This window comes from Arachis duranensis, chromosome 3, assembly GCF_000817695.3.
Source record: "Arachis duranensis cultivar V14167 chromosome 3, aradu.V14167.gnm2.J7QH, whole genome shotgun sequence".
Lineage (NCBI taxonomy): Eukaryota > Viridiplantae > Streptophyta > Magnoliopsida > Fabales > Fabaceae > Arachis > Arachis duranensis.
The window spans coordinates 31,717,470-31,741,941 of NC_029774.3; the positions used below are offsets into that span (position 1 = coordinate 31,717,470).

The 24,472-nt window shown below is 33.5% G+C and overlaps 1 protein-coding gene across 1 annotated transcript; it reads right to left on the reverse strand.

Annotated features, from left to right (window-relative positions):
• Window positions 1-3,181: 3,181 nt before the first annotated feature.
• Window positions 3,182-7,467, reverse strand: LOC107478530 (uncharacterized). The gene is made up of 9 exons (XM_016098666.3): window positions 7,141-7,467; window positions 6,992-7,049; window positions 6,294-6,402; window positions 6,063-6,201; window positions 5,615-5,666; window positions 5,392-5,538; window positions 5,167-5,278; window positions 3,932-4,058; window positions 3,182-3,815 (listed from the first exon to the last, which is right to left on the reverse strand). Exons 1-9 carry the CDS (start codon window positions 7,284-7,286, stop codon window positions 3,326-3,328), a joined length of 1,380 nt encoding a protein of 459 aa, XP_015954152.1. The 5' UTR covers window positions 7,287-7,467; the 3' UTR covers window positions 3,182-3,325.
• Between the last annotated feature and the right edge of the window lie 17,005 nt (window positions 7,468-24,472).

The following is a 24,472-nucleotide window of genomic DNA, read 5'->3' on the forward strand; positions in this document are numbered from 1 at the left end:
TACGCGTGAAAACAAAGTTGCACAGCGACGCGTACGCGTACCTGACGCGTACACGTGACACGCAGAATAGACCATCGACGCATACGCGTGACTGACGCGTACGCGTGACATGCGCCACGTGCAGAAAACGCAAAAAATGTTTAGGGCGATTTCTGAGCCCCATTTTGGCACTCAAGTAAGGCGCAGCTCTCTGCCAAGTTAGGTGCGGATCCAGTGAAGCCAAGTGGTCCCCACGCTACAAGACGTGGATTATTTAATTGATTCTGATTCAAATTTGAATTTGAAAATAGGAAAAGATATTATCTTAATTTTAGATATTAGATTTTAAAATTAATTAGAATTAGTTATAAAAAGGAGAAACTTTTCTTCTTTAGGGGAATTTCGGGGGATTCCATTAGGGAATTCTATACCAATTTACATTCCATCCCAGACTACCAAAATACATTTTACCAGAATCCTTATTTTTCATCTCAATCATGAGCAACTAAACCTCCACTGTTAATGTTAGGAGCTCTGTCTATTGTGTAGATTGATACTATTATTTTTCTATTTTAATTCATGTTTTGATTTATATTTCAATAATTGTTTTCGTTCTTTATTTTATGAATTTGGGTGGAACGGAAGTATGACCCATGTTCTAATTGAGTTCTTGTATAACTTGAAAAAACTCTTTACTTGAACAACAACTTGAAAACATATTATCCTAAATTTCTAATTGTTTGTAGTTAACGGGATACGTGACATATAATCCTCCTTATTTTTGGATAATTAGGATTCTTGTGGCATATAAACTGGAATTTGATCATCACCCTCTAATTGGAATTAATTGACCAAGAAATTGGTAGTTGATGAATTTTAGAGGAGACTAGGAAGGTCTAAGGAATTAGGGTCTAGTCACATATAGTTTGCCATGAATTAAATCTTGTATGATTAAAATAAATTAACAAGAAAAGTCAATCCAGAAAATATATAACTCTAAAGTCTTAACTGTTTTCTCCCATATTTTGTTTTCAACTTAATTACTTGCGTGCCTGCCTTCTGATATTTTGAAGTCACTTTTTAAACCTTTTGAACATCTTAAAACCATTTTCTACTTGCCTAACTAAGTAAATCATTTAACCATTGTTGCTTAGTCCATCAATCCTCGTGGGATCGACCCTCACTCACTTGAGGTATTACTTGGTACGACCCGGTGCACTTGCCGGTTAGTTTGTGGTTATATAAATTATTGCATCATCTACTTATACGGATGATTAGATCGTGATATCTATATGAAAGTCTCTGAAGGAATAAAAATATCTAAATCATCCAATGAATATTCGCAAGGGTTATACTCATTCAAAAGCAATCTGGACGAATGTGGTATAATCGTCTTATTGAGTATCTGGCCAAAAACAGATTCAAGAATTATGATATCTGTCTATGTGTTTTCATAAAAAAATTTGCATTTGGATTCATTATAATTGCTGTGTACGTTGATGATTTAAATATCATTAGAACTCCTGAAAAGATTCCAACAACTATAAAAGATCTAAAAGAAGAGTTTGAGATGAAAGATCTTGAAAAGACTAAATTTTATCTCGGCCTGCAGATTGAGCATACAAAAAAGGGGTCTTTATTCAATCAAACAACATACACAGAAAAGATTTTGAAGAGATTTTAGATACACAAGTCACATCCATTAAGTACCCCAATGATCGTAACGTCTTTAGATGTGAAAAAATATCAATTCTGTCCTAAAGAAGAAAATGAAGATATTATTGATCCTGAAGTACCATATCTTAGTGGCATTGGAGCGCTAATGTATCTTGCTAATAATACACGACCCGATATATCATTTGTTGTGAATTTACTAGCAATGTATAATTCCTCTCCAACCAAAAGACATTGGAATGGAATCAAACAAATCTTTCGATATCTTCATGAAATGGTTGATATGGGATTATTTTATCCTTATTGATCCAAGTCACAACTAGTTGGGTATGCAGATGCAGGATACTTGTTTGATCCACAAAAAGGGAAATCTCAAACAGAATACCTGTTCATATATGGTGGTACAGCTATATCATGAAGGTCCACAAAACAAACGATTGTAGCAACATCCTCTAATCATGTTGAAATACTAGCGATACATGAACCAAGTCGTGAGTGTTTTTGGCTCAAGAGTCTGATCCAATATATTCTGTCATCATGTGGACTGATTGATCAGAAGATAGCTCCAACTGTTCTGTTTGAAGATAATTAAGCATGCATTGCTCAACTTAAGGGTGGATACATCAAAGGTGATAGAACAAAGCATATTTCTCCTAAATTCTTCTTCACTCATAATTTTCAAAATCAAGGATTCTTCTTCACTCATGATCTTCAAAATCAAGGGACAATTGATGTTCAACAGATCCGCTCAAGTGATAACCTGGCAGGTTTATTCAAAGTCACTCCCAAAATCCTATTTTAAAAGATTAGTACATCAGATTGGAATGCACCGATTTCAAGATATTAAATAATGTCGACAAGAGGGGGAGACTGTACTGTTTTTTCTTTGGTCAGGTTTTTCATTGGATTTTTCTTTACAAGGTTTTTAATGAGGCAGTTCCCATCACAAAAGATTTTGTACTCTTTTTCTTTAACTACAATATTTTTCCATTGAATTTTTCTTTAATAAGATTTTAATGAGACATAATCCTAAGTGGTTATCCAAGAGAAAGTGTTGTGGGGCTGCTAACTTTCTCAATATTGAAGGAATCACTTTTCAAGACAAATTCAAATAAATGAAATTTGAAAATGAAAGCTTGTTATGTATATAAGTAGGAGAAGCCAAGCTTGAAACAATACACAACAATAAAAACTATTCTCCCTCTTTTTTTATGTTGCAACTATTATAAATATTCCTCTCTCTCACTCTTTATATATAATATTAGTAAATATATTAATCATTTCTATTATATTGAGATAGTAATTATTGTGAATATTATTATCTAATTATACTTTTTATTTTATATTTATTACATTTTTATTTATTTTACAACAGTTAGGAACTTTTTTGGAGTAATTAATTTGCCCAACTTGAATTGACTTGGCCAAAAAAAGATAGTCATCCAAGTTACTAAATCAATTAATAAAATACCCGTCGAAAAAAAATCAATTAATAAAATTAAACTTGATTAATAATAAATAACCATAATATTAATAAAAAGCTCATGAGAAGCATTCAATTAGATTGAGACCCATAAAACTTTTCTTCAAATGGCTCTAAAATATATCCTCCAGTGACTATATAGTATATACATTGTCTAGTTTTGTCCCACTAGGTTATCACTACTAGGGTTTAGTGGAATTCTGTTTGCTTATTGAAATCTGAAAATTGGGTGGTGTTCTTCCAAGAAGTCAACTCCAAAGGAATTAGTCCTTCATCAGAGGAAAGCACAGCATGTGCCATCAAATTACCTAGCCACCCATGGTACAACAACCCCCTTGCACCTAACCCTCCAAAAAGCCAATACTTGCAAGTTTGATTTCCTTCCATGATATCATTGATACAACCCAAAAGTGGAAGCGACCCGAGGGAAGTGAGTGGTGGCATTGCCCTAAGACCAGCTCTTGCTCCGGTGAAATCCCAATTCATTATTCTGGGATAAATGACAGAGGCCTTTGGCAGAAGCTCCGAAAGAGCACTTGATGCTTCATCCGGTGAAACACTGGGTGAGGAGTTGCTCGATTTCCACTCCCATGTTGAACCGACATGCAGTTCACGAGGACTCTTAACGGCAATCCATGCATCTGATAGTATCGAGGGTCCACGCTCAGGATAACCTTCGCTGAAATAGAGGGCAAAGAGAATTCTTGAATAAATGGAACATGCCATTGAAGCAAATTACATAGCTACTTGGGTGTGCTTCGCAAAAGGGAATTTTTCCAACACAGAATACTTCACCTTATATCATCGGGCAATTCCAGGTGCGCAATAACACCTCTACATGTCCTCAAAGGAAGCCTACCAGAGAACTCAGGAAGCATGTTCACTTTGGCCCCTAAGCATATGATGACTGCATCATATTCTCCTGAGACGAAAAAAGGTGTTTTGAATAATGAAAAAGTCTGCTCATTATTACAAGTTATTACCAAATAAACAAGCCAAGGAACAGCTTATAGTTCACAGCCTCTTAGTGTGATGAGCGTGATAACACTACAAAGTAAGAAGTAGACATCGACCGTAAAGACAAACAGATACTTCATCTCACTAGTGTGTTTGGTTGCCTAACTATTACTATAATGATGGGAAAACTGAGCATAAAACATGTATGCTAGGAGAGTTGAGTTAAAGTAAAGTGGCTGAATGACACCGTGTTAGGTAAGGTGAAATAGGGGTTGCTTAGAGAAGCATGTAATTAATAAGAGAAAGGATTGGAGAGATCAAATTCTGATTCTACCGTGGGATATTGGGATGTCTCAGTTAGTGACATGAGAGGATGAGGCATTTGCTGGCTTAGGCTTGGGAGGGTGCTAAACCCCTACGCTACACTTTTTTCTTCATATTTTCTGTTTCCCTAATACTTCTAGATCAGTCCTCATTGGAGTGACTCTATCATAAAGCAATATACAAGCATTTTATTCCTGAACTTTTAGTTCTTTGGACTTCTCATATAATGAATAGATAAATATAAACAAGAGAAGTAGCATAGGAATAAGCTATCTTATGATGCCATAATCTCCAGTGTAAGGGAAGATGGGCACTGCACTGAGCTGTTAATTTAAAAGATATCTGCAAGACTACGATATTATCTAAAATCCATTTTGTATAAATTTCTTTAGCTACTTTTCTCATGTTATAGCCATATCCTTGTAATAAACGAAATATGCATAATAACGATTACCTCTATGTAAGTAACAATTTGACACCGTTAGATGCTTCTTTCCTTATTTTTGGTATGTTGATGGGTCAAATTACCAACTCATGCAGTTATCCACTCAGACTGTTAAGAGGTTTAGAAAGAATTTTGAAGATGTTCGAAAGTCAAGGTTGTACAATTATATGATGTTTTATTTAGCTACAATTTTGTTGCATTAGAACTAAATCTGAAGCATAACATTCACTTAATTTTAGGAAAAGCAAGAGGAAAGACACTGAGTTGTACTAAAAAGGGCCAAAGATATAACAATGCATATTACCATCAAACTCGGAAAGTCTATTGACAGGTCGTCTGTGCAACTGGAGCAATTTCTTTCCAGAGTCAAAAGTAGAGGATTCTGTCACCAAATTCTCACATGACCAGAAAAGTGCCTATTAAATTATTGAAATAAGTAAACCTCAAAAATAATAATGGCCATATAAGGGCGTTAAAGGGTATTTTTAAAACAAACGAAAACAAAAGGCATAGCATCACTCATTCAAACCTGAAGATAGTTTTGAGATTGGATATTAAGTGCTTCAGGCATATAGAAAGCTGTGTCAAATGGTACACATATCCCAGGTACGAGCTCCTGAGCTGCTTCTTTACTAAGGCCATCTACTCTGCAGCTTGGAAGCGAAGTTTTGACATTCTGATCACATAAAGGAAGGTTGAGTGAAATAATTACTAGCCAGTCTATCTAGAATCTACTAGTTCAAGGAGATTACAGCATTCAATTTGGTCATATTCTTCAGATTTGTTGCCAGTCTTAAGATCCCCCTGAAGTCATCTGATTTCATCAGCAACATAGAGCAATGCTAAGACTCCAATGGAAAGCGTGAAAGGCTAGAACAAAGTGTTAGTTTCAATAAAATTTAGTAGTTTCAAGTATCTTCCAATTCATTTCATAAAGCCTACAAGTTTGAGTATATAAAGAACCTTTGAAGTAAAAGATGTATTACATTATATCATGTTACCCTTATAACACCAAAAAAACAAAAAAAAAAAAAAGAAGAAAGAGAGAAAACAACATCAAGAGCTGATAATATATGTTCTCAGCACAATTATAATATCATTTGTGAACACGAGACCAAGTCACATTTAAATGCAAAGTTAAAAATTCTTTAAAAAACAAAATAACAAAATCAAAATTTTAAGAACAAGATATAATTAAACCTTTTCTGATAAGCAAAAGCTTTCATATTTTCATCAGATTGTCCAATTTTGCAGTCCCTGGAAACACTAGCTTCTTCAGCTACTTTCAAAAGCTTCATGCTATCTTTCCAACACTGAGCACCCTCCCAGAGAAGGTTTACTACATTAGCATTAATCCATCAGCAAGGGATCCACATGAAAATCAAAACCTAGCACAGAAGTGGGATTTATATCACAAGAAAAACGAGCTACCTTTTGGCGAATAAGGGTGAAGAAGACCCCCAGAAATCCCAGAGGCACCCCCACCGATGCCCACTTCATCATATATGTCAATTCTTAGGTCCAACTCCTTCGGACTGTGCTGCAATATTATTTATGACAAAACACAGAAAACATATAAAAAAAAAGTGATCAAAATCAAAATCAAATCAGACTCTTGACAGACAATTTTGCACTAAAAGAATATGTGGGTATATTACTACTCCGTTCAATTTACAATATCTGTCACTTTGAAGAACTTTTCTTGTTTCAATATACCTGTCATTCTCATGTTCCAATATAACATTCATTGAGCATTTTCTACTTTTACCTTACACATAAAGCACAATTAACATTACATTATAGATTAGCTATTAAATAGAGATATTTTTTTCCATGGTATTCCCGACTCAGCAGTTCAAAGACTAATATGACATGGATCGAAGGTCCATTTAAAGGGTTGCCACTAGCAAATAGGTTGCTACGTTTGAAAACCCCGGGACTTAATTAAACTCGACGAATTTAAGTTGGTAAAAATAGATATTTTACTGAACAATTTTATAATCAATTCTTGATTTTCGTCCCAAATGACTAAAGTGACCGAAATTGTAAACGCCAGATAGTAACTGCTTAACGGTAACATTAGCTAAAGGAAACAAATTTGGAAGAGACTAATCAGACTACAACAGTACCTTCAACAAATGCCAAACAACGGAGAGCCCAGCGAATCCAGCACCAAGCACCGCGCACCTAAAACGAAGAACCACCACGTGTCAGTTTTTTGTTAATCAAATATACTGAATACGGATTCCATGAATGTTATAATCAAAGAAGACAAGACCTGAGAGAACGTTGACTTAGAGAACAATGGAACCGAACAACTGGGGAAGGTGGGCGAGAAACACGATTGACAGCGTTAAGTTTGGAAGATGATGAACGGCGTAAAATGCAAGAATTAGGGTTCGGCCATAGATTGAGACCCTTCATTCCCACCTTTACGCCTTCTCAGCCTGCCTGCTTACTCTATCTCTATGTAATGGAGGCAATGAGTGCCTCTTTTAAGACGAAGCAGCAAATAGATGCTATCTGATACCTACCTATAGTCGAATAATTTGGTTACTCAGTTTTATGATCATATCACTCATCAGCCTATCACCGCTGAATATGTGTTTTCAACTCAGTTTTCAGTTTTCTAAGTCACATAGTGGCTAATTTTTTTTATGTTAAAAAATTTGTTACGTCAATGTTTTGGTTCCCAACAAAAAAATAAGAGAAAAAGATAAATAGATTTTGACTTTTTGCATCGCAAATATTTTTGTCTTTAACTATTAAAAAATATTTTTAAATTTTTGATTTTTACAAAATTTGAACGGATCAATTCTTCCATCCAAGACTCAACGGAAAAGTTTGATGTGGTTCTCGTAATGCTTGTCACGCGTACGTGTGGGTCATGCGTACGCGTCGCTTGGCAAACTTTCCTCTTACACGTACGCGTCGCCATGAATTCAACAAATTTCTATTTCTTCGTAAATTCTCCACTTTGCATGTTTTTTTTTTCATTTCTTTCAAGTCATTCTTGTTTTTAAAACTTTAAATCACTAAAACAAACATATCAAGGCATCGAATGGGAGAAAAGTAAATTAAATTTAGCAATTTAATAGCCTAAAAAACATGTTTTCAATCATTAAGTACAGTTAGGAGAAATTTACAAAACCATGTTATTTTAGTAAATAAATGTGAAAAAAGTTGATAAAATCTACCAAATTCAATACAATATAAACCATAAAATTGTGGTTCATCAACTTTCTCACACTTAAACATTAGCATGTCCTCATGCTAAACTCTTGTGGTTCATCAACTAATATGCAAAATGCGTCTACCTACTTGGTTAAAATGAATCAATCTCCAAAAACATATATGAACAAGTAGGGCTAAGATAGTATGATGATTTATGAATTTCACTATTTCAAATCTCAAAATGAAGTATAAATATACTTGCAAGAAGAAAGCTCGTGAAAGCAAGGAACAAGGGATTGAGTATCGAACCCTCACCGGAAGTGTTTGCATTCTAATCTCTCTAGTCTTTGAGGGTTGATTCTCTCAATTCTTTACTAATCTTGCTTTTTAAGACTTGCTCTTTTTCTACCAATCAACATATATTCAATGCATGGATACACATATCAAGAGGTCTTTTCAAGGGTTGTAATGGGGTTAGGTCTTTTTCTACCATTTGATGTCTTGATATGTTTGTTTGAGTGATTTAAAGTTTTGAAGGCAAGAATGGCTTGAAAGAAATGGAAAAAAAAAACATGCAAAGTGGAGAATTCATGAAGAAATGAAGATTTGTTGAATTCATGGCGCGCGTACGCGTGACAAGCATTACAAGAGCCACATCGGACTTTTCCGTTAAGTCTGATGGAGGCATTTGGATGGAAGGACTTAAAAGTATTTTTCAATGGTTAGGAACGAAAATGTCTGTGGGACAAAAAGTCAGGGACCTATTTATCATTTTCTCAAAAAATAATTATATAATTGGTTTCCAAAGTTTTTTGGTATTAGATAAATTGATTTTTTTTATATTGTTCTGTTAAACAATAATGGATAATCTGAGATGTTAAGTTAGTGACTCAACCATTAACCACCACGTGTTAAATTAGGATAAATTAATCTCCTTAAAAAAATTATTTTTCTAAAAAATAGGTCCCCAAAAAAATTATATATTTGAGGGATAAATTCTTAAAGAAATTCTATATCAGGCAAATAAGTTCCTAATCATTTCATTTAACAATCAACTAAATTATTTCCATTTTTTCGAAACTATATTTTATACACCTAATTTTAATACTACTTCATAATCGCTTGCCTTATATAAACATAGTAACAGGTATGTAATTATTCTCACAAGACTACAGTTATAATCACAGCAATACAAATATAATCACAATAATATAAACATAAACAATGTAAATATAATCACAATAAGTACAAAATATAATCACAATAATACAAATATATTTAGGTCATATTAGAATTCTCTAGTACAAGTATGTTTAGGCTCATAGGTATTAATGTAAAGAGAATTTTTTCTATTGGATCTTGACCTAATAAATTATTTGAGTTAATACTCAAAATGGTCCCTGAAATTTGGGGACAGATTCAATTTGACCCCTAAAATTTTAATTGACTCAATTTCAACCCTTGATTTTTAATAAGTGACTCACGTTAGTCTTTCTATTAATCTCCATTAACGGCACGCTTACCTGAAACGTTAAGTGACACGTGGACCCATTACGTGACCTAATAAAACTTTGCTGACATGAGAAAAAAAATTTTTAAACTCAATTTAGTCCCTTTTAATGAATATAAAATCCTAACAAATGCCAAATTCCTAAATTGATATCGTTATTTGGGTGTTGAAAAAGATGATGAAAAATATCAACCAAAATTTCAAAAACTGCAATAGATCTCATTCATATGGAAGTTTGTTCTCTTTTTCTAACATAAGTACTTCCTGCATTTAAATTTTTTGTACATAGAACAACAACGCTAATATTATTATTATGTGTTATCGTATTTCTGAGTGATATGTTTGTTCATATTTCCTCAAGTTTAGACATATTTAAATAAATATTGGATAAAAATTAATAAAATTATTAAATTATATTTAGACTTATTATTTCGGCCCAATCCGTCAACGATCCAGATCCGAGCCTGAGCGGTCGAGCCGACGGTCACGCCACCCGAACCAGGAGGGAACACGCCTTTTCCTCCTCACCACGTGGAGCCTGGACAGTTAGCAGAAGCTTCCAGGAAGGTGGGCCTGACCACAAAAGACCCACCCGAGTACGGACTATAAAAGGAGAGGGACCTACCCTTTCCCAGAAGTACATCACCTATCCTAACCCTAAAAGCTGCCTCTTGTACGGACACTGACTCGGAAGTTGGAGTCTTTGCAGGTGGCCCCACTGCTTCCTCAACTCGGCAACCCGGAGGAGCTCCCATACCAGAATCCATCCAGGACCAGTCCCCCACAACCTCTCTATCCCAGTGAACTCCGTATCCGACCCTTTTGGGTTACGAACAATCGAACATTAGCGCCGTCTGTGGGGACTGGTAATAATAGATTTCCTGTTGGGCCCGCTGGAAGAGCAGGAGGAGGAGGAGGTACGTGAGGCGGAGGGAACCCGCTTGATGAGTAGATTAGCCTCCGCGGCTTCCTCTCGTGAGTGCACGGGAACTTGTTTCCGTAGAGATAACCCACCCTCCAGCTCTCATGAGAGACACCCGTTCAGGGGCAAAGGTGACGACAATGCTAAAATCATGCAGGAGCTGCGCCATCGAGTGCAGAACCTCGAAAGAGAGCTGGCAGTGAAGGACCGCTACCATCCTAGCCCAAGTTTCTCTCGCACCCGATCTCCTACTAGAAGTTCGGAAGCTCGGGGCAGAAGCCCTCGAAGAAGTGATAGGCATCGAACCAACGCTTGGTCTCACACGACCCAAGATGGTCAGAAGTACACAGGCAGACCCACCGAGTGAGACCGAGAAGACAACGAGAACCCATCATCATGGGAGCAACCCCTTTTCACTCCTCCATCCTCAAAGTCCAGCTGCCAAAACACTTCGACAAGCCAACAAACATGAGGTATGATGGGACTCAAGATCCCCAGGAACACCTGACAGCCTTTGAAGCCAAGATGAACCTGGAAGGCATGGGCGACGCAGTGAGGTGTCGAACCTTCCCGGTAACGTTAACAGGCCTCGCGATCCGGTGGTTCAATGCACTTCCGCAGGAGTCCATCATGGCCTTCTCGGATATAACTCATAGCTTTTTAGCGCAGTTCACCACGTGCATCGCTAAGGCTAAGCATCCAATTAACCTCCTAGGAGTTACCCAGAAAGCGAAGGAGCCAACCACAAAATTCCAAGACAGATTCAACGACGAATATCTATAAATTCACAGCCTGACAGACTCAGTGACCACCTATGTTTGACCAATGACTTATTAAACGAAGATTTTAAGAAGCATCTTACTACCAAGCCCGTATGGACCATGCAGAAAATCCAGAACGTGACAAGAGAATACATCAATGATGAGGAAGTTAGCCAGGTGATGACAGATAACAAACGACAGCCAACCAACCCTCCTCCCCGCCAGCATGGGTATCCTGAGAAAACTAGAGAGCCCCCCAAGGATGGGGCTTTGGGAAAATAGTTCAACCGGTTCCACCGGGTGGGGAAATTCACGAACTATACCCCCTCACGAGCCCTATTGTAGAAGTTTACTAACAGATTGCGGATAAAGGCATCCTACTGAAGCCTCGACAGTTGAAGGACAGGACAAGCAGGAACAAGAGCTTGTACTGTTGGATTTGTTGACAACAAATACAAGTCTTTGGATGAGATCCTGTAGGAGGAGACATTGATGGAATTCCTAACAATATGCTGATCCCAATGAACTGGAATCAAGACTCAATGGCCTTGATATTTAGGAAGATTTTTAGGACATAATCATCCATCTTTTATATTAAATTGATTTGTAGTCATGATCTATTGTAATTTAGATTTCTGAATTCCATATTTTTATGTCTCATAAATTTTATATCTTACCAGTTATATGCATATGTTTGGCAAGATAAGAAATGGTATTAACTTTATAATCTTTTGGACTCAATTAATTTTTTTTTGTGGTTGTTCATTATCTTTGGTTGGTTAATCTATTCTCTTCATTTTATATTAATGTAATATTAATGGATAGGAAATACCTAAAATACATAACCATGGGTTTGAACTTTTAAAGCCATGTAATAAAAATAATTTTTCAAAGTATGCTAGGCATTTCCTTTATGATGACTAATATGTCTGAGGTTGTTTTGGTGTTATTCATTTTCATAGCAAAGAAATTGATTTGTTGGGGGTGTAGATCATATAGTCATAGTTTTTTATTCACATATTTTTTGGGTGGAGAAGCACTATTAATGTTAAATATTAAATAATTTGAGTAATTTTTTAAGAGTATTTTTTTAAATTAACTTACTTTTCACAAATATCTAATAAAAAATTTTTTAAGAGTATTTTTCTTTCCTATTTTCTTTAGGATGTTGTATTATGTTATTTTAAGGGTACTTTAAGATAAATATAAATTACATATAAATAAAACTAAAAATATAAAATACTATATTTTGGATTCTTTTTCTCTAAAATGAAAATTTACTTATTTTAGGAATTTAAAAAGACGATTCTAAAAAGAGTACGTACTCTTTTTCCTTAAATTTTATATAATTGGTACATGTATATAATTTATTATATGGATATAATTTATTATATTTTATATTTTACTTATTAACATGAAATCTTTGTGACTTTTTTTGCAATCTATTTATTGTGGGTCCTTTGTTTACCTTATAATTTGTTACTATATATGAGACTACTTCTTCCCTTAGATCCAATCGATTCTATATCCAAATACAAATTAAATTTCTTTTCTTTTACAAATATCTTCCATTACTTGTTCTTATATTCAGTTTCTATATATTCTTCTCTTTCTTTGTAATGAAGTCATGTCCAACAAATTTCCCGCATATCTCTAGTCATAACACAGTCAATAATTTGATGGTCTATACAGGTCATTCTAGCAACTTCGATGATAATTTATCTGTTCTGCCGGATGAATTGATTTTGAAAATATTTCTGATGGAAGATGGAAAACTATTGGCAAGAGCCGGTGTTTGTCCCGAGACTGGTATAACATACTGGCTCAGACCAGAACATGCGCGCATGTTATGTTGAAGGGTGGTCCGGGTGTGCTCATGCATCTCGATAACCCTCTGAAAGATGGTGACCGTGGTCAACCTACAATGTTTGATCTCGAAACCAAGAGTGAAATCCGTCTCGTGGAGCCTATTTCTTGAAAGTGGTTTATGTTTGTAGGGTCAGGATCTGGCCTGTTATGCACAAGGTATAATGTAAATGGTTTAACCAGCTCAGTTATCATGTGGAATCCATTTACAATGTATATGTTGTGTTTGTTTGATCCAGGCTTAGTGAAATATCACTTTAACTTCCTTTCAGGTTGGTTGGCATATTCCTTTGTGGATATGCCCGTTATTTTGGAGTTTCTTATAATATCTCTGTGTAAACCAATAGTGAACAGTGTTGGTTATAACATGTCTGTCTTCAATTCTTCCACCGATTGTTAGACAAATGCTGTTCACACACCAAACATTGTTGATACACTATCGGATACTCACACAATAAAGGATGGGGCAGTATTCTGGGTCAATAGGTTGGTCAGTATGAAAAGAAACCATTCTCAATTCTAAGGTACGATTTTAAGTGGAGTGAATTGAAATTTCAAACTAGATCTCGTGTGGACAATAATTCCTTGGTTATTGTAAACGATAACATATGCTTTATATACTTTGAGAGATTGTCGGTTGACACTAGAATTCATATGATGAGTATTACTGATGGGGCATCAAGTACCCTAGGCTAGGGATGATATATTTACATAGGTGGTGTATTTATTTCGGATCTTCCAAACACTTCTTTTGGCATGGGGCATCATATGATGAGTATTACTGATGGGGCATCAAGTACCCTAGGCTAGGGATGATATATTTACATAGGTGGTGTATTTATTTCGGATCTTCCAAACACTTCTTTTGGCATGGATCTCTTTGAAATGAATCATTCTATTCGAGATGTTGATCTATTTCACCCTTCATATGGTTCAGCTATATCTAGCCTTCATTTTTATAGTATTAATTTGGGTAATGATATGGTAAGTTATTCCAAAGGTATTTAGTGAGCATCTGTTGTTATTTACCGGCTTATGGAAGCTTACAAATGAATGTTGGATACAATCTGATACATGGTTCTCACAATTTCAAAGTGCATTATTATTAGGAGTTATAATTTGAGTAATTTAAGGTAACTGTGTATGCAGCCTCTCGTGCGGGACAAAAGTTTCAATTACTATGTCTATTAGGCTGATAATTATATTCAATACTATTTGTTTTGCTTACTTTGATGTAGTTCTGTTGCAGTTAAGTGTGGTTGTAGTTGGGTTAGGGAGTTTGTACCATTGTTAACACCTTCATGTATCCATTATCTGATTACATGATTATGTGAAGCAGTGGATCAATTAGTACCATGTTAATAGTATTGGCTTTTATAATTTATGTTACTTAGCGCAGTTGATTTACCAACTTCAATATTAGATTGAAGGGTTCTGTCGGTGCTAACCAGAGTTTGTTTTTGAAGTGAGCCCCTGAAATAACATAGAATTACTTATAATCTGGTGTTGTTTATAGTGTGGCATTATGTTTTATTATATTGAGTGGAAAAAATTTATTAGAATATGTTTGTGATGTTTGATTTAAGATTTGGGCGTCATTGTTATAGTTAAACCGAAGTAGTATTACCATAAAATTGACTTGACCGGAGACATTAATGTTTCGAGATTTATAGCTTCACGGTATTACAATAAAAGATGAATTGATTCAAATTATGTATGGTCGCAGTCAAAGACTCGAGAGTACTTGCTTGGCTAACGCCGGGTCTTGGCAATTCTGAAACTTAACTAAGGGAGAGTTGAAATTTTTTTCAAGTTTTTATCTTGCGTATGTTTTCCAAATTTAAAAGTTTTAAGAGTTGTTGGATCTATTTTTCAATACAATAGGATTGTGTGTTTTGCATTGTATAATAATATTATGATTTGATTCCATGTTATGGTGATAAGGTGACAGGTCATACATATTAGTAGATTATAAATCACCAGTATAAAGAAAAAACCTTACTCGAGTTTAAAGGTATGGCTACTAATATTATTTATTGGTAATTAATATTGTGGCATTTTTTACACTTCAATAGTTTATAAATTACCTACAACTAGATATGATCATTTCCCTGGATAGGATGGGATCAGTCCTTCAATCTGCCATTCCAGTCCTGCACAATTTTTAGCCAAAAGAAATAGACAATTTTTTTATTTTTTTCACTGTATTAATATTTAACACGAAAGTCCTTTTTTTCTAATAATATAGTATTGCGTATATTTATCGGATTAGTCTACCTGATAATGATAATCCAAATCTTCCACCTCCTGCTTACATAACTTGATTAAACTGTTATCTACCCCTGAGCTTCTCATTCATCTATAACATTTAATAACTTTAGAAATTTTGTTTTGTTTCTCCCGTCATTTATTACGTTGAATGTTATCTTAATCTGTTCATCACGAGTTGATGGTCTACTGAATATAACAGGATAACTAAGGTCATACTCATATTCATATTCATCTAAATGTCCAGTTTAAGAATAATTTTTTGCTGAAATAATATACATTTGGACGTAATTTGTTAAGTAAGTGGAGAAAATTTTTCGTTCATCAGGTATTCCCGCTAGTGTAATGCTTTTTTGGTAGTTTGATTTTTCAATCGTGATCCCAAATATTTTGGAAAAGAAATGGTGCTATGTTATCCTTTTTTGAAAACATTATTAAATTCTAACGAGTATTTATTATTTTATATATCATTATTTTTGTTGTTATTTTTGTATTTAATGAATATATATAAGCAAAAATATAGACACATTTATATTTGATACTATCATAATTTTTGGGATCAATTATTTTTTGCATGTTATGTATTTAATTTATTTATTAATTAATGTACTTTGTTGTATATATGTTAATATTAATTAATGTACTCTATTATACTTATAAGCGTGAAAAGCAATAAACTTTTACCTCTTTGTATTATACATATCATTGTTATGTATTTATAAGTTTCTAATTCTAAACGGGTTATAGTTCATGAATATTTTAAAATATATCATGTTAGGGTATAGAAATATGTGAAAGTTTAATATTGTAAAAAAATGGATTAAAATATTATAACTCCTATGCATAGAATGTATCTATTTTTTTAGATAGATAGAACTATAGTAGTATATATTTTATAATGTTGCTTTTTATTTTTTATATCTTAGCTGTTTTTATTGATTTTGGCAGTCTTATTCAAAATTTTAAACCTTTTAATACTTTATAAGTAGGACTCTTATTGTCACATATCCATCTAGTTATTGCCCATCCTCTCCCCACATTTCTCCACCTTTTCACACCGTATCAAATATTAACTTTCAGTATAAGTTTTCTATTTTATTTTTTTCGAAAGTCTTTATTTCATTTTGTAGACCATGGGTAGATTGCTAATCTCTTTCATTCGTTACCCTTTTTTTAAATTTTAATGTTGATTTCTATTTTTAGATAAATATTTGTTCATTGTACTTCATAGTATATATCTAATATTGTGTTAATATTGTTAGAATGTACCTTTTGGCCATCATTGAGTGGAGATTTTGGGGATGATTATCAACTGGACTTTTATAGACTAATGTTCATTTCAATGGATCCAGCATCCGTACGTCAATTTATGTAGTAAATTACATTATAATTTGTGGTGTTATGTTGTACATACGATATAGGTTTGTTTTGTTTTTACAGGTGAGAGTTTCCGTTCTTGGGCTATTCTATCGAGCTTTTGCTAGTCAACTAGGAAATTTTGTTATCTTCAAAGATAATTATGAAAATGAATTTAGGGTGATGTTGGACAAGAGTGGAGTCTTTGCTCACTTTGCGGAGGGATTTGAAAGTATGGTTCGACACTATAATATTAGATATGGAGCCTGGATGCGTGCATATTATAAGGGAGATAATGTTCTTTCTATCTTGATCCGAAATTTTGATGGGTCTTGGATTGTGTATCCTAGACTAAATCAACTAATAACGATTTTATCACTCCATGTAGATCGCAACTCTCTAGGTCGTGTCTGGGGTCTAGCAAGGAACAATGCTTTAGTTGAGGAGGGGGACTTTGTACCCTATTAGCGTTTTTTATATACACTTCCATTGTCTCCCCGGATGACACAACCAGTTGCCCTTCTTCCACCAAGCCCTTCCTTCATGATATAGGGGACTAGCCGTCATAGTTCAGGGGGATCGATTCACATTGCTACAACGGGCTCTACCGTTCAAAGTCGTCGTCAATACTCTAATGCTCAAGGTGCTATTGGATAGGTCCGGGCTAACAATGAAGGTAAATGAATATAAAAACAAGTCGATCTATATCCACAGTAACTAATCTTTTTAATAGTTTTTTACACGATTAAGTTGTTAGTCTAATGTTTTTATATGTAGTCATGTTTAGGGTAAATGTGGATAGACATCCTTTGATATTTGTTTACTTCAGTGCTATGACTCATCAGCTTTATTTTAGATTTTTTCTTATGTAGAAGCTGGGGCTGGAAGCTTTTCAAATTGGTTACGTCAAGCCTAAAGTAATGCAACATCGTTAGTTGTGTGAGAAAGATACGAGTTGTAGTTTATTATGCTTATTAAAGTTGATTCTATAGTTTATCCATCAAGCCTAAAGTTTATTATGCTGACTATATATATATATGTGTGTGTGTGTGTGTGTGTGTGTGTGTGTGTGTGTGTGTGTTATTTATTTATTAATTATATATTATTCTGATGGTGAATGATTTGATGAAATAGTTACATGTCACTCAATAGGGATTCTTCATCGTGCATGACCCTTGATGTCTATTATCCTTCAAAGGAAGAAACTCTCTTGGTTATGCTCTGTATAATAAATAAATAGAATCCACAAATGGTATAATGAATAACTGCACATCCAATCTAGAATAAAATAAATTGGTGTCGTTTATAGTAACAGACTTAATTACCGATCTTACTATATCGTGTGTGTTCATAGTTGCAATTTTTTGGTTGGATATTAAAGGAGTGAAATATTTATTCTATTTTTCTATGTATCGTATTTTCTTTAAAATAGATATTAATAAATTCGAAAACGAAAACACTAACTGAATGGAGTGTTAAGATTAATATATTATCGGCGTCGGTGGAGAAAGACTAGGCAGTAACTTTTACATTTTGTGATGGACGTAATTGTCCTTTTGAATCCCCATGGTTATCATCTTCTTCTCTTCTTTGACTTTTGACCCACCCAACTACCACACGGCACAGACAACTATCTCCTGAATCAATTTTTTATGAAATACTATTGAGTACTCTATATTGACGGTGCACAGGAACTACCCCTGAGGAAAAAGTTTTCATCGTTTCGTGTAGCTTGCTTGCGTATATGTATCGCATATTCTTGCAGTATCGATTGCCTAATATTTTCGCTTACTTTTAAAATTTTGTGAAACTTTCAAGATTGATTAAAAAATTTACATATACAAATGAACCCAGACGTGGAGATGCACTTTGTGTCAAATATTTGCTCATGAAGTATGGTCTTTATCCTCGACCCATATCTAGTTAGAATCAATTATTTCCTCAAAAGTCCTTTTTCGCTTTTCGACGGTGCCTCTCCTTTTTAACTTTGGCGTACTCCCCTTCGTCTTTGCCTTCACCTCTCTCTACTGCTCCCATGCTCCACCGACGTGATCTCTTTGTTTTTTCCTTCTTCTCCGCATCGTTTCCTCTCTTCTGCAATCTATGAGGTCCATCCCATGTATCCTTATTATCGAAAAACTCCTTTTTCGGATATTACAAAAACAACACAAGCATTATCCCAGCTTTTGTCATTCATCCATTGCGTTTAAAATGGTAATTTTAATTTCTCTTTGATTCTTGAAAAACATAAAATTTATCGTTTTGTTTACTTTTAAAATTAAATTTTATTTTTAATCATATTTAATTAAGTTAGACTAACACTTTTAAAATTAAATAATAATTTTGAAAATGTTATATTAACTTGCTATTTCATGTTTGACATTTTATTCACATATATCTAATACAAAAGTAATTTATAAGAATAAATTTGTTTTCACTATTTCCTTTAGGATAATGTATTATATCATTCTAAGATTTTTGAGATAAATATAAATTACACATAAATAAAACAAAATTTTTACGTTGTTTGATGATTTCAAAAGGTAAGCTTAAACATTTTAAAAAATTATAAAATTAGCCAATAAATCAAAGTTGAATACAATAAATTTTATTTTGTCCATTGATTTATTTTTCTTAGTACTATTGTCATAACCATCTTTGTTATTAATAAATTTTTAATTAATTTTTATTTTTATTTTTATGCCTCAAGTTTTATCAGTTAAAATGATTTAGCCGATAATATCAAGCAACAATGATATAATTCACTTAGATATAATAGAAGAAATAATTAAAAATAAATGAAATGTAAGGGTATTATATGCTTTTTTATTAAAGAAAAGAAAAAAACTATTAATAATAATAAATAAATAAACTATTAATAATATTTATGATGTTATTTTTTACTCTGATTGTATATTATTAATAACTAAATAATCTTAAAATTAAATGTCATTAACGGTGATGATATTTTGATTTCGAGGTACCTAACCGACTTAGAAACCTTAGATAATTTGAAAAAAGGATTTCTGATCTTATTATGCAGATGATTTGTGAGATAGTGCCTTCTTCCCTTAAAATACATTACTTTTTTGTGTTGGATTTTCTGTTGTTAAAGCCTTGTATGAGTTGGTTTTTGTTAGAGTATATAATAGAATGAATGAATATAATTTAGGAATAAGATGTGGTTTTATGGTTGAAATTATTATGTAGCCATCAGTTTCGACCATTCTCTAATATGACTTTGTTATTCCTATTACACCTAACAAGTTTTCTGTTGACTGTTTTCTTTGTAGATCAAGCAAGTCATATAGTTTTCAATGTGAAGCTACCAATATTTCTAGACGGTATGTACTGTCTTTGTTCCACTCTAATTCATTCAATTGATTTTTTCAATTGACGTTGTGCTAGTTTTTTTTTTTAGAATCTTAATATTAAATTCTGTCTTTTGTGAGATATGATCTTGGATACTACACAAGATGATAAACAGGGATTTAAGCAGTTTGATATATGTACACATTTTGCTGTAGTGGTATATTTATATGGACTATTCTGGCAAGTTAGCTAGAAATAAAAGATTGGGCATCTTAAGAAGTCGAAAGAGGGGGAGATACACATAAGACAGCATAATTCCTTATGAAAATGGTTAGTAGGACCCGGAATATATTTCATTTATTCAAATTGTATCCTGCTAACATTCGTTCAATTGCTTTATTGCTTCATATATTCAATGGTGTATTAGATTATTATTAGGTAAAGCCTAAATTGCAGATAAATACTTTTAGCATTAGAATTATTAAGATGTGATTTTTTTATTTCCTAATCATTTATTTATTAAATTTATTTAATGCAGTTAATCCAAAAACGTCTCAGTGCATGTGTGTAGATTTGCACACTTCCTCGGGTTTATTATGCTCTGTACAAATAGGTTTAATAAATACTTCTATCCATGCAAAGTTAATTAACAGCAAAATCTTTATTGTTATTATGCTTTACAACCATTCAAATACTTAATTGTGCGTATGTATATGTGATTAATATAGTTTGTATATGGCAGTTTGAACTTCGACTGTGCAATTATAATTGTATACATCATTCTTACTTTTCATTTTAGCCTCAAGCTCAAATTTATCTCGCCATAAAGATTCTCATCCCGAGCCAATTGCCAAAGATCATATGTTAGCATTTGCTTAATGATTTTTCAAATAGATCAAAAATTTAGCCCACACGATAATTTGTGTATTTCTTTCCTTCTTATAAGTCAAAAGCATTTTTAAATTAACATAGCCTGACTGATCTGTTACTATGGTGTGTCATTTGTTAATATGAATTTTAGGGAAGCTCGTGGTGTGTTACATATCAGTTATGGATTCAATAAGTGTGATACTATCTCAGAAACAAAAACTGGTATTATTATAGTTTTTGTTTATATGTTCCTATTTTTGGTAATTGGTCATGCAATAAACAATTAAGCAAATTATGTTTTCATAGTACATGGTGAATTGTGCATTACTCATATAGCTAAAAGTTTTTTAATTTAAAATCTACTATTTTTTCTCCAATTTACATATTATATTATCATAATATGCATTCATGTGCGTGATTGTGTGTACGGAACTATAAATAAGTTCAACAATTCATATAGTTAATTTATTCCCTTTTTTGTGGTAGATATATTTGGTTATATGGTCATCCAAATTACAAATATTTTTATTGTGGAGCTAAAATGTGGATATCAGAAGCTACTTCAAAGTCTAGAAGTAGTGCCATATTATTTAGTTTGTGTTGTATGAGCGATAATGTCTCATTACCATTATTGAAAGAACCACCGAAATTGCTTTCTAATTTAGTATATGATAATAATACCAAAGTCAAATTATATCAGAAGAATATAAGGTCATTTAATGAAATGTTTGCATCTACCTTAATGGGAGAAAAGATACAATACAAAGTAAATAAGGGTTCTGCTCCACCAATGTTTATGATAAATGGTCAGAATTATTACTCAATTGGTAGTTTGATGCATGAGCATTCAAGTAAACCGAAATTTTCCCAGCTATATATATACGATACAGAAAATGAAATCCATAATAAGATATCTTCTATTAGGTAAGTTCTTTATATTTTAGAGGCTTTTTTCTTTTAGTGATTGTCTCATTTATTTTAATTGTTCTACTAATTTATCTTTTGTTTCGGTCTATGCGCAGTATTAAATCCAGTATAGTTGCTGCTTTAAGGAACATGTTCGATGCATACAATCTGCTGGCTAAATCTTTTCGTTATGCAAGAGATAGATGGACAAAAGATAAAAAAACGGATATAAGACTTCGGTTAATAAAGAAGAGGGATACCGATGGCATAAGATATAATCTGCCTACTGTATTTGAAGTTACAGCACTGATTGTTGGTGATATAGATTCGGATGAATCTAATAGGGATGTTATAATAGAGACACACTCAAAAATATTGAACCGAATTGATGTTAAGCACCCTTAATATCTTGCACTGCAATATCCATTACTTTTTCCTTATGCAGAAGATGGATTTAGGGCTGATCTTTTAGTCTCTCAGGATAGAATGCGTAAAAACAAATATAAGAAGGATATAATCAGTATAAGAGAATTTTTTTCGTTTAGGATTCAAATAAGAGATCATGAGTCATCAGTTTTAACTAGATCCAGACGGTTGTTCCAACAGTTTTTGGTCGATAGTTATACAATGGTTGAGTCTGAGCGATTGCAATTTCATAGGTATAATCAAAAGAAGTTTCGAGTGCACAAGCTGAACGGTCTACATGAATGTCTGGTGCAGGGAGAGACAATTGCAACAAAAACTGGTAGGCGGGTAATACTCCCTGGTACATTTGCTGGCTGTCCGAGGTACATGTATAACTATTGTAAGGATGCATTTGCTATTTGTTGCTATGCTGGATATGCAAGCTATTTTATCACTATCACATGTAATCTTGAATGAAAAGAGATTAAAGAATGTGTATCTCCTTACTCTTTGAAACCTGAAGATAGGCCAAACATTATATGTTGCATCTTTAAGATAAAGCTTGAGGAGTTGATCAGTGATTTAAAAAAGAGTGATGTGTTTGGAAAGCCAAGAGCAAGTTAGTCAATTATAGTCGTTTACCTTTTTCCTTTGTATTTTATGGAACTATTTATTGAATTCTCACTTTTTTCGTCTTTTTGTTTTGTTTAAGTAGTTTCTACCGTCGAATTCTAGAAGAAGGACTTCCATATTACCACATATTGCTCTTTTTACATCCAAATGTAAAGCCACATAATTCACAAGACATCGATTTCCATATCTCTGCAGATATACCTGATCAGTCTCAAAACCCAATGCTATATTCTTTGGTTGAGAGATTCATGGTTAATGGTTTATGTGGTGTGCTTAATCCAAAGAGTCCATGTATGGTGAATGGAAAATGCTCCAAATTCTTCCTATGAGTCCACGAGCCAAAACCACGATAGATGAAGCAGGATTTCCCAAATATATGAGACCTGACAATAATCGAACAATCTTGAAGAAATATGTTTATCTTGACAATTGGTTTATAGTGCCCTATAATCCACAGTTACTAGCAAAATATGGTTGTCATATTAATGTTGAGTACACTTGTCAGTCGGTTGCCATTAATTATCTATTTAAGTATGTTCATAAGAGCAATGACTGAGTTACAACATCATTTTTCAAGGTTGATGATGGATCTGGTTCAGCTATACAGGTAGATGAGATACAAAATTATTATGATTGTAGGTACATTTCTGCTTGCAAAGCTACTAGGAAGTTATTTTGTTTTGAAATTCAGTATAAAGAACTGAACGTCATTAGATTTCCATTTCATCTTCTAGGTCAACAGTCACTAATATATGAAGATAATGATGCAATTGATAATGTTATGCAGACTGCTAAACAAAAGGTAAGCATGTTTATGGGCTGGATGGCTGCAAATAAAGAATTTGAGTTTGCACAGACTCTTAATTATGCTGAATTTCCTTCCTACTTTGTTTGGGACAAACAGAGTTATGATTAGAGATTGCGGAAGCAGAGTCAAGTCATTGATCGACTGTCACATATGCCTCAGGGACATGGAGAAGAATATTATTTAAGGTTGCTACTAAATCTGAAGAAAGGGTGCACTTCATTTGAGGATATAAGAACCATTGATGGTATTGTACACGATACGTAGAAAGAGGCTTGCTATGTGCTTGGACTTTTGCAGGATGACAAAGAATATATTGATGCATTAAAAGAGGCAAGTCTATGGGCTTCTTCCGATTATATTAGGAGACTATTTGTGGTCTTGCTAACATCAAATAATATGAGAAGACTAGAGTATGTGTGGCAGCAATGTTGGGCTTATTGCTCGGATGATATTATATACGAACTAAAGAAGATGTCTATGGAAAAAGGTTGGTATCGGGGTATTCTTACATTGATATACACAATTCTAATACATGTTGTCTTATTAATTTTGTACTATTCTTTTAAAGGATCTTTTGCTAACACTTTTCATTTACCCTTTTTTTTTGTAGAAGTTCATCTACATGATAACAAGATACAAAACATTTGCCTTACGAAAATTGAGAGAATTATGCAAAGCAACGGCCGTTCTTTAAGGGAATATCTAGAAATGCCATTTCCGGAGAATGTTTCTACCTTTGACATAGAAGATTTTGTGTTATATGACGAGTTAAATTTCGACAGAGAATAACTACTCACAGAATCAGTTCGGTTAATCACT

What these genes read in the sequence shown, in the direction of transcription:
- LOC107478530 (XM_016098666.3), bottom strand. Translation starts at nt 7,286, where the DNA reads ATGAAGGGTCTCAATCTATGGCCGAACCCTAATTCTTGCATTTTACGC. An exon ending in TTGTTTGGCATTTGTTGAAG is followed by an intron (nt 6,403 to 6,991) that starts GTACTGTTGTAG and finishes ATAATATTGCAG; the next exon opens with CACAGTCCGAAGGAGTTGGA. An exon ending in TAGACTTTCCGAGTTTGATG is followed by an intron (nt 4,059 to 5,166) that starts GTAATATGCATT and finishes TTTTCGTCTCAG; the next exon opens with GAGAATATGATGCAGTCATC.